The sequence below is a fragment of the Pithys albifrons genome, chromosome 1 (assembly GCF_047495875.1).
Source record: "Pithys albifrons albifrons isolate INPA30051 chromosome 1, PitAlb_v1, whole genome shotgun sequence".
NCBI classification, from domain to species: domain Eukaryota; kingdom Metazoa; phylum Chordata; class Aves; order Passeriformes; family Thamnophilidae; genus Pithys; species Pithys albifrons.
In genome coordinates this window covers 26810624-26824057 of record NC_092458.1, presented here as the reverse complement: position 1 = coordinate 26824057, position 13434 = coordinate 26810624, and the positions used below count along the sequence as shown (strand labels likewise).

The 13434-nt window shown below is 41.6% G+C and overlaps 2 protein-coding genes across 5 annotated transcripts in view; one reads left to right on the top strand and one right to left on the bottom strand.

The window, feature by feature from the left end:
- The window catches only part of LOC139668473 (cohesin subunit SA-2-like), a 61584-nt gene extending 60920 nt beyond the window's left edge, over positions 1-664 (bottom strand). The window contains exons 1-2 of one of the 2 annotated variants that reach the window (XM_071548075.1): positions 557-664; positions 270-442 (exon numbers count right to left, since the gene is read on the bottom strand). In XM_071548075.1, coding sequence (XP_071404176.1) covers positions 270-313 — 44 coding nt within the window. In that variant the 5' untranslated portion in view covers positions 314-442; positions 557-664. The remainder of the gene's footprint in view (positions 1-269; positions 443-556) is intronic. The other variant, XM_071548082.1, reaches the window with a different exon arrangement.
- Positions 665-669: 5 nt separating this feature from the next.
- GTPBP6 (GTP binding protein 6 (putative)) lies at positions 670-13284 on the top strand. Of its 3 annotated transcripts, none has more exons than XM_071548111.1 (11): positions 1018-1097; positions 3132-3390; positions 4537-4674; positions 5090-5160; positions 6723-6853; positions 7546-7616; positions 8680-8838; positions 9724-9932; positions 11678-11826; positions 12129-12281; positions 12577-13284. In XM_071548111.1, the coding sequence occupies exons 2-11, from the start codon at positions 3285-3287 to the stop codon at positions 12716-12718; spliced, it is 1329 nt and encodes a 442-aa protein (XP_071404212.1). In that variant the 5' UTR covers positions 1018-1097; positions 3132-3284; the 3' UTR covers positions 12719-13284. The 3 variants fall into 3 exon arrangements, with proteins under 3 accessions (XP_071404198.1, XP_071404212.1, XP_071404203.1); XM_071548102.1 differs by having other exon boundaries at positions 1078-1097; positions 2967-3390; XM_071548097.1 differs by lacking the exon at positions 3132-3390 and having other exon boundaries at positions 670-1097.
- Positions 13285-13434: the final 150 nt, after the last annotated feature.

Sequence of the window (13434 nt, the reverse complement as noted above, 5' to 3'; positions counted from 1 at the left end):
GTTCATTTGCACTGTAGTGAACAGGGCACAGAAAAGCTTGTAAGGCCAAGGTCGCTGTCAAACAGCATAAAGTAGAAGATGCTAAACACATAAAAGGGAATAAAACGAAGACATTAGCAACGAGATAGAGTGCACAGCAAATCCCTTTTTTCCCCCTTCCACCCAAAATGACACACTGTAGACTGCCGCGATATCTGTAAGGCACAAACGTGAGGGACAGCACCCCAATTCACCAATAAATTCACCAATAAACCTGTGCCAGGTCTTACTTTCGGCTGGGAAGGCTGCCGGCTGCGTTGGGCTCGGCTATCATTGCCACTGCATTATTTCAGCAGCACATACAGCAATCCGACATGACCCTCTGAGCCAACTTCACCGAGACCGGCAGCGCCAAAGACTCGGCATCTCTCCGGCTCCTGCGGGCAGAACAGCAGCTGTAAAACTGTCAAGAAAAGGAAACAAAGGGAGGTAATTCCAGGCAAACCGAGGCAGAAATCCCCCCCGCTCCGCCCCCGCAGGCCGCAGAAGGGCAAACAGAGACAGTCATCAAACCCACTGGCGGCGCCCCCGTCCCTGGTCCCTCCCGGGCGCTGCCCCCGCCGGTGCCGCGTCAATCTCGGCCGCTGGGCCCGGGGGGCGGTCCCGCATCAGAGGGGCGGGCGGCGGCGGCGCTTCCGCGGCGGCCGGAAGGAAGGAGTGGCGGAGCCGACCGAGCCTGCTGTGCCCGGAGGGGCCGATGGGGTCCGGGACTCTGCCGCGGGCGCTGCTGCGGCGCTGCGGGCAGGCGGCTCTGGCTCTGGGCGCGTCCCGGCCGTGCTGCCGCGCCCTGCTCGCCCGCCCGCTCAGCGCCCGCCCTGCGCTGCGGGCCCCGCTGCGGCCCCCGGGCCCGGGCGGCGGGGGGCGATGGGAGGGGGCGGCGGGCGTCGGCGGGGATGGAGAAGAGGAAGAAGAGGAGGAAGAAGAGGAAGAGGAAGATGGGGCGAAGGTGGAGGAGCTGCTGGGCCCCTCTCCACTGGCGCTGGAGCCCGGAGCGCAGCGCGTCGCCATCGTACACCCCGCGGTGAAGTGGGGCCCGAAGAAGGCGCCGCTCACCACGGGTGCGGGACTGGGGCGGCACCGCCCGGAGTGGGGAATGCACCGCCCGGGGACGTGCGGGAGTCACCCCCCCCCCCCCCCCCGCAGGTGTTGAAGGAAAGAGAGGGGCTGATTCCATTGGGATGAAGTTCAGCAAGGCCAAGTGCCGGGTCCTGCACTTTGGCCACAACAACCCCATGCAGCACGACAGGCTGGGCACAGAGTGGCTGGAGAGCAGTCAGGCAGAAAGTGACCTGGGGGTACTAACTGACAGGAAGCTCAACATGAGCCAACAGTGTGCCCAGGTGGCCAAGAAGGCCAATGGATCCTGGCCTGTATCAAAAATACCGTGGCCAGCAGGACTAGGGAAGTGATCCTTCCCCTGTACTCTGCGTTGGTGAGGCCTCACCTTGAGTACTGTGTTCAGGAAAGATATTGAGGGGCTGGAGTGGGTCCAGAGAAGAGCAACAAGGCTGGTGAAGGGACTGGAGCACAAGTCCTATGGGGAGAGGCTGAGAGAGCTGGGGTTGTTTAGCCTGGAGAAGAGAAGGCTCAGGGGTGACCTCATCACTGTCTAGAACTACCTGAAGGGAAGTTCTAGCCAGGTGGGGGTTGGTCTCTTCTCCCAGGCACTCAGCAATAGGACAAGGGGGAACAGGCTCAAGCTCTGCCAGGGGAAATTGAAGTTGGAGATCAGAAAAAAATTCAGAGAGAATAATCAGGCATTGGAATGGCCTGCCCAGAGAGGTGGTGGATTCCCCATCCCTGGAGGTTTTTAAACAGATTGGATGTGGCAATGAGTGCCATGATCTGGTAATGGACTGGAGTTGGACCAAGTGTTGGACTTGATGATCTCAGGGGTCTTTTCCAACCCAATCGATTCTATGATTCTATGAAAGACTGGTCCTGGCACTCAGGGCCATGGGCTGGGGGAATAGATGGTGGTGCTCAGTCAGTGGTGGGACTCTATGTGCTCAGAGGCCTTTGCCGACCTAATTAATTCTGTGCTTACTGCCAGTAGTGTGGGGAAACAGCATACAAGCTTGCATAAATGATCTAGGTCACTCTTCTTTGACAACTTTTAAAAGAGAAAGAGCTGTCAGTGAGTGTTGGCAGATCTGTGCTTTGACATGTAAATCACTAACTTGTATCTTGGATGGTGAAACACCTCAGTGCAGGAGTGAGCAGTTCCTTAGGGAAAGCAACGGGTGTCCCCCTCATTAGCAGAATGTTAATAGCCCTCAGCCTGCAGTCCTTTGGCCATAGGCTTGCCCCATGGTTGGCTAAAGAGTAGGAATTCTCTCCTGTCCAGAGAAGAGAGTACAGTAAAGTTTTGTGTAAGTCCTCTCAGGGTGTTAAAGAAGGGGTTTTATGCAGTTACTTAGTGATGCAGTCACCAATAATTCCATAGTAAGGACCTTAATTAGGACTGCTACTACATTTCTCTCAGAAATCCTTGTAGTTGGCGAACGTAGCACCAATCTTGCACAATACGATACATGATGAACTTGATGTTACTCATCAAACTCTTGTTTAAAGTTGCCATAGAAAGTTAAGCCTCTTGTAAGTTAGCTTTTTATGTACAGAATCATGTAATAGTTTGGGTTGGAAGGGACCTTCAAAAGTCATCTAGTCTGACCCCCCTGCAATAAAGAGGGACATCTTCCACTAGAACAGGTTTCTCAGAGCCCCATCCAACCTTCCCTTGAATGTTTACAGGACTGGGATATCTACCACCTCTCTCAGCAACTGTACCAGTGTTTCTGCACCCTTTTTGTAAAAAAGCTTCCTTATATCTAATCTAAATTGACCCACTTTTAATTTAAAACCACTGCCTCTTCTTTTGTTGCAACAGGCCCTGCTAAAACGTCTGTCTCCATTTTTCTTACAAGTCCCTTTTAGGTACCAAAAGGCTGCAGAAAGGTCTTGCTCAGAGCCCTCTCCAAGCAGAACAACCTCAACTCTCAGTCTTTCCTCACAGAAGAAGTTCCATCTGTCTGATCATCTTTGTCACCCACCTCTAGACTTGCATTAACAGGTTCATGTCTGTCTTGTAGGAACCCCAGAACTGGATGCCACGCTCCAGGTGGCGTCTTGCCAGAGTGGAGTAGAGGGGCAGAATCACCTCCCTCAACCTGCTGGCTGTGCTGCTTTTGATGCAGCCCAGGACACAATTGGCTTTCTGAGCTGCAAGTGTGCATTGCCAGGTCATGATGAGCCTCCCTCCCATCCACCAGCACCCCCAAGTCCTTCAGGGCTTGTCTCAATCTGTTCATCCCCCAGCCTGGATTGATACTGGAGGTTGTCCTGACCCAGGTGCAGCACCTCATGAGATTCCTGTGGGCCAACTCCTAGAGCTTGTCCGGGTTGCTGTGGATGGCAGCAGACAGCTTATATAGGATACTTATTCTTGTATTCAAATTTATGATAAGATGAAATTAAATCTCATTTAGTTTTACTAGTGCTGCTAATTATAATACATTGTAACATTGCAAAATAAAGTTTGCAACCTTTTCAGAATTTACAGAAGCACTCCTGTTTTACAACTTAAAAATAAGTAAAATATGGAAGCACCTTTCTGTCCAAACATACAGAATAGCAGTGATCCCTTTCCATTTATTTAGGCCCTCCAGATGAAGAGCCTGAAATCTGAACAAATGTTTTGGAATGATTGTTGAAACACCACAGATAGAACAGGAAATCTGTATGTTTTACAAGAAACACTAACAATATGAGGAGAAAGTGGATCATGGCTATCATTAAAAATGTATTACCTTTTGGACTAAGGTAACCTGTTTAGTATATAGATCATGTTTTGCTACCTAGAGAAACTTGAGAAATCTGTTATGAAAAGGGGAAAAGGTTGGCCAATCAAGACTGGATCTACTGATCTGATATGCCCATGTAGTGTTTTTCAGTCAGTTTTACAAAATCTTCAGAAAATAAATGATGAACGAGAATACAGGATTGGAATCTGCTGGGTTTAGGAAGTCATAAACCAGTGTAGGTCCTTTATGAATAAGTGGCTGGGAAGTTAGCAGCAGGATATGCCATATTAGTAATTCCTAAAATATTGCCACAGAACAACCACGGTGGTTTCGTGCTCATCTGAAATAACAGATTTCCCAGCTAGTTTTCATTTCACCTGTTGAGGCAGTAAGCTTGGTAATTTCTGTCAGTACAATTAAAATTATTCTAAATCTAAACAACAAAAATAATTTATACCAGCAGAAAGATGCTTTGTGTGATAAAATTTCATCTGACTGCTCAATTACTCTGATTTAGAGGTAAGACATTTGGCTCCTTGTGCTAGAGGTTAAAATAAATACCCAAGCAGAATTTCAGTGTAGCCTAATCTTTCCATGTTCATGCATATACTGTAGTTATTGAAGATCTGAGCAGAGTTATGATGGTACATTGTAATCTTTATTTCTCTTTTTAATTATTGTTCTGTTCCTGAAGCTGAATTACAGGTTGCTGAGGCCGTCGCTCTTGTAGATACTCTTCAGAATTGGACAGTTTTAGATAAAATAATTATTCCTACAAAAAATCCCGACAAGAAGTTTGTTTTTGGCAAAGGGAACTTTCAGGTTTTGACAGGTAAGGACTGAGATCTTTCAGAACTGAATCATTCTGAATGCAGCAGTTTTGCAGCTGAACTGTTTTAAGGACAGGTGTGAAGGCTGAGTAGATGTTTATCCATCATTCACGTTTGCAAACTTAAGTAATTTTTTAAGGTTACAAAAGCAACACAGAATAGCCATAAGCCATGCTCACAGAAAATGTGTGAGGCAGCTTAAGCTGTAAGTTTATGCCATTGACATATGTGAAACTGGTGGCAGTCTTGGCACAGTACTAAGTTAGTGCAATTACAACTGTTCTGTGAACAAAAAATTTGTTGCTATTCGATGTTTTATGAACGCTCTGCTCGGTGCAAAATGGTTTATAGTCTGGGAATTTTAAAAAGAGAATTTGCATTTAACACTGTATTTTGCAATGGTTATCCATCTTTTAGAAAAGATTAGAAAATTGCCCCATCTGACAGCTGTTTTCTTGAATGTGGAAAGAGTATCTTCAGTAACAAAGGTAATTGAATATAATAAATAATATTCTTTATATCGGTATTGTTTGAAAGCTGGTGATGTTATGAGAAGTGTTATGACTCTGAATTTGCAAATGGAAATATATAAAGGCACCAGGGCTGAGCTCTGTTGAAAGGAAACTTAATTCCTATTGCATTTGTCCAGTTGATATATATGTTGCCAGGTCTTGTGCATGGAATTTTCCAGCAGCCTAGTATTATTTATTACTGCTCCCACATTTGCAACTGGTCCTATTTAAAATGTTGGAAAAGTTACTTAAGGTCTTCTTCTCTTTTTCACAACATGGTGGTGATAACACACTTTTTGCTATGAAGAATGTCAACATTTTGGATTTTCTGTATGTTCAAGTTTCTGTGCCTGTACTGGACAGTGTTTGGATTTTCCTGTAATTCAGTGGATGCTGAATTGTATTTTGAATATGAGGTGTAAATTCATACCAAGCTTATATTTTAATTTTTCAAATATTTAAACTTTCATTGCTAAACCTTAAAAAGAAATGTTGAGGGGCAGAGCATACTTCAATTTTTTAACATTGACAGTAAAACTATTGGTGCATGAGCTATAAATACTCTTCAAAATGCTTAGACAAGCTGAAGTAAATTCTCTTTTGGGGTTTTGTGTGTATGGCATCATGCAGGGTATAAAGTGCATGGAAACTCTGCAAGCAAACATTAATACTTTGCTGGTAGTTCCGAATACTTTCCCTGATTATAAAATGAAGAGATGGTAAATATCTCTAATAGATTATTATCTCAAGCACTTCCATTTGTTGATGAAAGGAAAGTTGAAAATGTTTCATTTCAATTTCCTAGTTTTATTCTCTAATGTAGAGTATGAGTTCTTTTAGCACTAGATTTGCTATTTTTTTTCTTTTCACAAATATAGATCTTAAGAGCAATTAAATAGAGTTGATTCAAGAAAGTGTTTGAGACTATGTATGCAACATGTATATATGGCTATGTCAGTATACACACACGTTCAAGATTTTATAGATGGCGTAGGGGAACTACTGCATAGTTTTAAGTGTCTTTTGCCAAATTAGAGCAAGGGTGAAGAGTTTTGGTTAGTTGGGCTTAAGTATTTTGTGAAAGGCTTATTATGAAATATTTTCCCTTCCTCTCTACTATTTTTAAGTTTTAGTAATCTTTTTTTTCTTTTCCTATGTTATCCCTATCCTTTCCCACTCCAGCACTGCATAATTCTTTTTTACAAGGACTTTACCACTGAGATTCTTTATTCTGAGATATGCTGTAAGAGTTGTTCCCAGAATCCGTCAAAGGCAATGGAAGGATTCTTGCTGAATTTAGCAGGCCTAGACATAAAGTTCTGCTTTCTAAACTCTCTTTTTAACTCCTTATTTTATGGTCAACCAAATTTTGCTTTTGCATGCTGATAATCCTTGCCCATCCATTGAAATGGAATCCTGAGATCCTCTTGAGTTCAGGTGTCCATCAGCTAACTAAGTGTAATGCTGTGTAGGAATTGATCTAGTGATACTGCAGGGGACAGAAGACATCTCAGTTGTTTTGTCTTACATGGCTGAAGAAAGAACTAGAAGGTGCCTGGGGCGTGAAAGTCTTTGACAGATACACCGTTGTCCTTCACATTTTTCGTTGTAATGCCCGGACTAAAGAAGCAAAACTGCAGATAGCTTTGGCTGAAATTCCACTTCTCAGGTACCTTGAGCTGATACTTAAACGTTTTAGTGACTCTTTACAGTAACACAAATACCAATACTGTACTGTAAAGATTACTGTTTCAGTGCTTGCATAGATTGATTAGAAAATAAAAATATTTGTTGTAATGTCATTGTTTTAAGCTTCTGCAGTGCTGACAGGTGAAACCAGAAAGTGTTCCATAGTCTTCAAAAATGTATTTCTTGTGAAATGGTCACAGTTCTTTCTAAATCTGAAGATGGCTTGCAAGATTATGTGGGAATTGGATATTTGTATCCAATATATAATATTGGTGGGTTTAATAAGGAAAGTTATAAACAAGGAAGATTCAAGACATTAATTTGTATCAGAATTTTCCACAGTTCTGCATTACATGGCATAGAAATGTGTCCATGGCAGTTGGTGTGAGTTGTTTGGATGCACCAGAGGTATCTTTGGCTGTCTGAAATTTCAGAATAGCAATTATGCTTTGCTGGGAAAGTTGCATGGTTTGTCAAACTACATTTGAGCCAGGAAAATCCAGATTTTTTTTTTTGTGAGGCTTCTTGCTATGAGGAAATTTTATTTACCACTCAATCATGTACTGTTTTTATTTGTACTATCAAAATATTACTAATTCTTCACATTTTAGGCATTTTAGGATAGCTCAATTAATGAAAACTGATTCTAGTTAATTGTTACTCTGCTGCCAGGTCAAATCTGAAAAATGAGCTGTCTCAGCGTGATCAGCAGAGGGGTGGATCAAGATACATCATGGGCTCAGGTAAAGTCTTAAGTATTCTCATGAATTAGAGGACTTTTTTTCTCCATAGCCTTTAAACAAATTTAGTTGCATCTTATTTTATTTCGAGGAAGTCAGGAGGAAAAACTGTGTTCTGCATCTTCTGCATTAATTGGGCAAATGTACAAAGTAAGTTTAAATAATAAAGTTTTGGTCTCTACTTGCCCAGGTGGCCAAGAAGGCCAATGGGATCCTGTCCTGTAACAAAAATAGCGTGACCAGCAGGACCAGGGCAGTGATCCTTCCCCTGTACTCTGTGTTGGTGAGGCCACACCTTGAGTACTGTGTTCAGTTCTGGGCCCCTCAGTTCAGGAAAGATATTGAGGGGCTGGAGCAAGTCCAGAGAAGAGCAACAAGGCTGGTGAAGGGACTGGAGCACAAACCCTGTGTGGAGAGGCTGAGGGAGCTGGGGTTGTTTAGCCTGGACAAGAGGAGACTCAGAGGTGACCTCATCACTGTCTAGAACTGCCTGAAGGGAAGTTCTAGCCAGGTGGGGGTTGGTCTCTTCTCTCAGACACTCAGCAATAGGACAAGGGGGCACGGGCTCAAGCTCTGCCAGGGGAAATTGAAGTTGGAGATCAGAAAAAAATTCTTTCCAGAGAGAGTAATCAGGCATTGGAATGGACTGCCCAGAGAGGTGGTGGATTCACCATCCCTGGAGGTTTTAAACTGAGATTGGACGTGGCACTGAGTGCCATGATCTGGTGAATGGACTGGAGTTGGACCAAGGGTTGGACTCGATCTCGGAGGTCTTTTCCAACCCAGTCAATTCTATGATACTGGCTCAGTAAGTGGCCAAGGACAGACTATTTCCTGCCACAAGGGTTTATCCTAAGCGTGCATGGATATTCTAGAGCACTTAGCATATATTTTATTAATCACTTACTCACTCTGACTCTTAGGCAGGAATACGTAGCTTTAGTCACGTATTTCTGATTTCATATTCCCTAGCACTAACAACCTTGATCTTCCAAATGCACAACATCACTTGGTTTACTTTTTCTCCTGTAATCTATTCAGCCAGTTATTCACTTGTCTTTTTCAGGCGAAACATTTATGGAGATACAGAATCGTATCTTGAAAGAAAGAGAACTTAAAATTAGGAATGCTTTGGAGAAACTGAGAAGAAAAAGGTCTTTACTTAGAACTCAGCGCAGAAAGCGCGAGTTTCCGATGATCTCAGTAATGGGCTACACCAACTGCGGTAAGCAAAGCCTCTGAAACTGCAACACAAAAGAGATTACATTTTCTAAGTTTTAATTAGGAACTCTAGCCAGAAGCTCATTTCTGTGTGAATAGGCTCATATTTTAATTAGTATTTAAATTGTGTAATGAATTTATGTCAGTTAGGAAAGCAAATTAAGCTGCTTGTTTTCTTCAGTCTTGGAAACATGTTTTGCAGAAATGCCTAGGACCTATTGTGCCAAAAAGATTATAGTGCTGAAGGCTGTACTGTTAGTGTCCCTTTATATGAGACTGTTACTTGATCAGAATGGGTAGAGAAATGTTACATGGATGTTCATATCACCGTGAAGGCTTGAGGCATAGAAAGAAAGTTGAGGAGAGTTGGCAGTTGATCTAAGAAATGTGCTTAAGAAGCACAGTAGCTTTTCATGGATTATGTGCAGTGTTCTGAGATGTGTTCATAAGAGAATCCAAATAAAACTAGAGGATTTTTTCTGGGTGGGTTTGGGCTTTTTTTTAGCTTACACAAGTGAATTCCTAAACAAGGCATAAGTAGACTTTGGACTAGCCACTATTCTTCAGGTTTCGTTTTCTTATTCAGCATCTTTATAAAAACAAACTTATTTGCACAAAGATGTGGGTAGGTCACTTTGCAGATCAAATCAGTCTTTGATCTTGTGATTTCACAGCATAGCTCCCATACATCATCTTAAACCCAACTCCGAGTTACAAGACACTCTTTGAATTTCTTAACATCATATAGACAACTGATCACAAGCTACACTGAAATCACTAAAGCAGATGTGAAAATATATGTTCCATCATACAATTCACCTGAGCCTTGCAAATTAAATTTTTACTTTAAACAAGCCATTAAAATCTTGTCCTTTTTTTATTTAACTAGGAAAAACTACTTTGATCAAAGCCTTGACTGGGGAAGCAAAACTTCAACCCAGGGATCAGCTGTTTGCCACTCTGGATATTACAGCCCACGCTGGCTATCTGCCCTCACATATGGCAGTTATTTATGTTGACACCATTGGGTTTCTGACTGATCTTCCACATAATCTGGTTGAGTCCTTTTCAGCTACATTAGAAGAAGTGGCTTATTCGGTAAGTAGCTGACCATAAAAATTGAGAAACTAGATTAGTTTCCTATTAGGTAATCCTCACCCCTTCATAAACAGGGAAGTTAATTGACACGCTGTTCTTAATGAAGCATCTGGCTGACTGTAGTAGTTTCCTAAGATAATGAGATATATATCTTACAATAAACCAATTTTCAGATACTTGAAATGATGCAGAACATACAGATATGAAGAGATTTCAGAAAGGGCTTATTTGGAACATATGTGTCCTTCTCCGTGATATGTAAAGCAGATAAATCAAATTTTGCTGATTAAATATCTGAACAGTGTACCCAAGTGAGTTGAGACTGGCTTTCTTGGGAGTTAAAAATGAAATAAAGCTTCTGAAATTACCTGGTTTTAACTTAAAGCTTCCTATAGCACTAAAAGTGGGTGATTGTGATGTGATACATGCAGCATGTACTTAACACACTTTTTCAATTATTTTCTCATTATTTTCCTGTGTTATAGCAAAGTGTAAAGCTGTATACATACACACAGACATTGAAACAAAAAGCCTGTATTGTCAAAGGTAATTAAATTCAGTGGAGCTAGATGCCAGAATGCTTCTGAGGATTAGACTTCACCATGTAATAGCAGGGCTTTCAAAACCTGGCTGAAACCATCCTGTTTGTTTTCTCTGAAGTGCTCAATGAAAGGCAAGGTATTGGCTTCTTGCTAATTTTCAGAAGTTTAAAGCAGTGTCTTGAGCAAAGATGATGAAACGTTTTGAATGCAAATATTGAATTTGGTTGCTTGAATTTTATTATGGTAAACATGATTGTGTATGTACTTGAAACTGATAACTTTTGTATAAAGATTTTTAACTCATGCACCAGTAATACTATCCTAGGAGATGAGCATAAGGATAATCTTCTGAATTTTGAACGTAAAAATAAAATTACAAATTTTTTTTTTCGGGGGGGGGCAGTTCCCTCCATTTTTGAAACAGTTTTTCAGCCATTACTTTTCTAAAGGTGCTTTCAGAGTTCACTCTTTTTTCCCTCTGGTGTTTGTGAAGCCTTATTGTTACAAAGCCCTAGCTTTGAAAAAAATGGATCAGCTATTACTTCAAATCTGAATTCTGTAACTAGCTTGATTGACAGGGTTTGTTTCAGGTTTGTTGGAGGCAGTTTGTACTCAGTGTCAAGTGGAATACTAAGCCACTATAGATTTTCTTCCATCATGGTCTAAGAAACAGTATTGGTTTAATACAGTTTAAGCAGTTATTTTTACAGTGCTAACCTACCTGCCAGTACTAATGGATAGGGAAGTATCTTACATGAACGTATGTATGGCCAAACTTCATGAACAGAAGATTTGGGCAGGGCTCTCCCCACGTGGGTGTGCCCTTCCAGCCTGCACAGTGGATTTTTTAGGTGAGGCACAGCGTGCACAGAACTGGCCCCACCGTTTAAGTCCTAAGGTCCATTTGTCAGGGCCAAGCAAGCTTGGACAGTGACAGGGAAGTCCTCGGGACTGTCACAGCACCCGGTACTAACCGGGGCTGACCCTGCTGAGCACCCGAGATCTGACAGGATGGGATGGCAGGGAGGCATTGAACTGCCAGGGGACGGTCCCACTGAGACTGAACTCAGGTCCTTGGGATTCGGAGTCCAGAGTGCTCTCCATTACATCACGGGACCACCTCTCTTACATGAATAAGCAATGCAAAAATGGTATCAACTCTCTACAACCTGGTAACTGGTATTGTATGTTGATCCTTGCTAGGATCTGATAGTTCACGTGAGGGATGTTACTCATCCAGAAACCGTCCTCCAGAAAGCAACTGTTCTGTCAGTTCTGAAGAATCTTAATCTTCCCAGCCATTTATTGGACTCAATGGTAGAAGTTCATAACAAAGTGGACTTGATAGAAAGGTAAGCAGGAGATGCTAAGTGTACTTACACGTATCTTATGTTCTGGAAGCTTTTTAATTCTTAGGCTAGAAGACCTCTCACATTTCAGAATGCATTTAATACTGTTTCTCAAATTTTTACATATGTAACTATGGTTTTAAAAAGAACTAATTATCTTTTAATTACCAAAGAAATCTTGAGTCTTAAAAGAAGTAGCCTCTATAGAAGGTGCCAGTATAAAGTAACTCAGTTAGAATTGAGTATGGAATATTTTCACCATCTAGTCTTCATGAACAAGCGTGCTAGCAATTATTTTCTTTCAGGTATAAACCCACTGAAGAAAACGCTTTAGCTATTTCTGCTCTACATGGGCACGGCTTAGAAGAACTGAAACAAGAAATAGAGAAGAAAATACTGACAGCAACAGGGAAGAAGATTCTGACAGTTAATGTCAACTTAGAGGGACCTCAGCTAAGGTAAATAATTTTGAATTGTATGGAGGACTTGGAGAAATATAAAACATGTGCGGTCTTAAACTTTCCAAACTATATCTTACTGATTTTAATGTGCTAAACAGAGGTAATGATCAATGTTTTCTGAACCTATTGACAAAAAATAGCCCCATTAGATAACCCTGGAGAAGTGAAGCAAAGCACCTTCATCTTTTGAAGTGTTAAACAACCTAGATATAACATGTTGACCTAAACCAAAGATCGCATTTTATGAAGTGTGTGATACCTTCAAGATGATAATATGCTTTTACTTTTACAGTTGGCTCTATAAAGAAGCAACAGTTCAGGAAGTAGAAGTCATGCCTGAAGATGGCACAGCCAGGGTGAAGGTGATAATCAGCAGTTCTGCTTTTGGCAGATACAAAAACCTCTTTCCCAACAGTAAGATTTTCATGTCATGAAACTGCGTCCTTATCTAGAAAAAGAAACTGGTTTCATTAGGAGGATGCAAAATGTAGTTAACGGCCTGTTAGTCTCAGTGTTGAAAAGTTTCCTTTTCTTCCCCAGTTGATGTTTTTGACACATTTTAGAAATGGACACTGTTTCAGAAAACTTCTCTTTGGAAACAGTAAGAGCTTTGACCTTAATTTTGACAGCAAGCACAAGGACAGCCCTAAATTTTTAATGTTGTAACTGTTGCTGGCTATAAGCTGTGGACGTCAAACACCTGGAATGGCATCTGACTTAACCTTCAGAAAAGTACCAAGTTTCTTATATCATGCAAATAAAGCTTTCTCCCCCCCCCTTTTCAGAATAAAATACTATTTATTATAGTTGTTTCATATGACCTTTGGAAAATGAAAGTTAGTGAACAAAAGGTTGTTTTATATAAATAATGAAGATAAGTATGTATTCAAGTCAGAATGCATGAACATAAATAAAATTGCCATGTCTTATTGCAGTGAAGAAAAAACTCCATAGATTTGTACATTAAGCATTAAATAAAGTTAGCTGTGACCATCTTTTACCCATGCAGTTTTCTTGCCTACAGTAATTTATCCACAATACCTATTACTGTGTCAGTTCTTGGAGAAGACATTTAAGGTACAAGAAGCCTTTTCACAGATGAAAACAAAAAGAAAAAACCCCAACCACAACTGATCTATTAGTTGAGTTA

Excerpts from the sequence above, each read along its gene's own strand:
- GTPBP6 (XM_071548097.1), top strand. The coding sequence starts at position 737 with ATGGGGTCCGGGACTCTGCCGCGGGCGCTGCTGCGGCGCTGCGGGCAG. Across the intron at positions 11,827-12,128 it reads AAAGTGGACTTGATAGAAAG|GTATAAACCCACTGAAGAAA; the intron begins GTAAGCAGGAGA and ends ATTTTCTTTCAG. Across the intron at positions 12,282-12,576 it reads TTAGAGGGACCTCAGCTAAG|TTGGCTCTATAAAGAAGCAA; the intron begins GTAAATAATTTT and ends TTACTTTTACAG.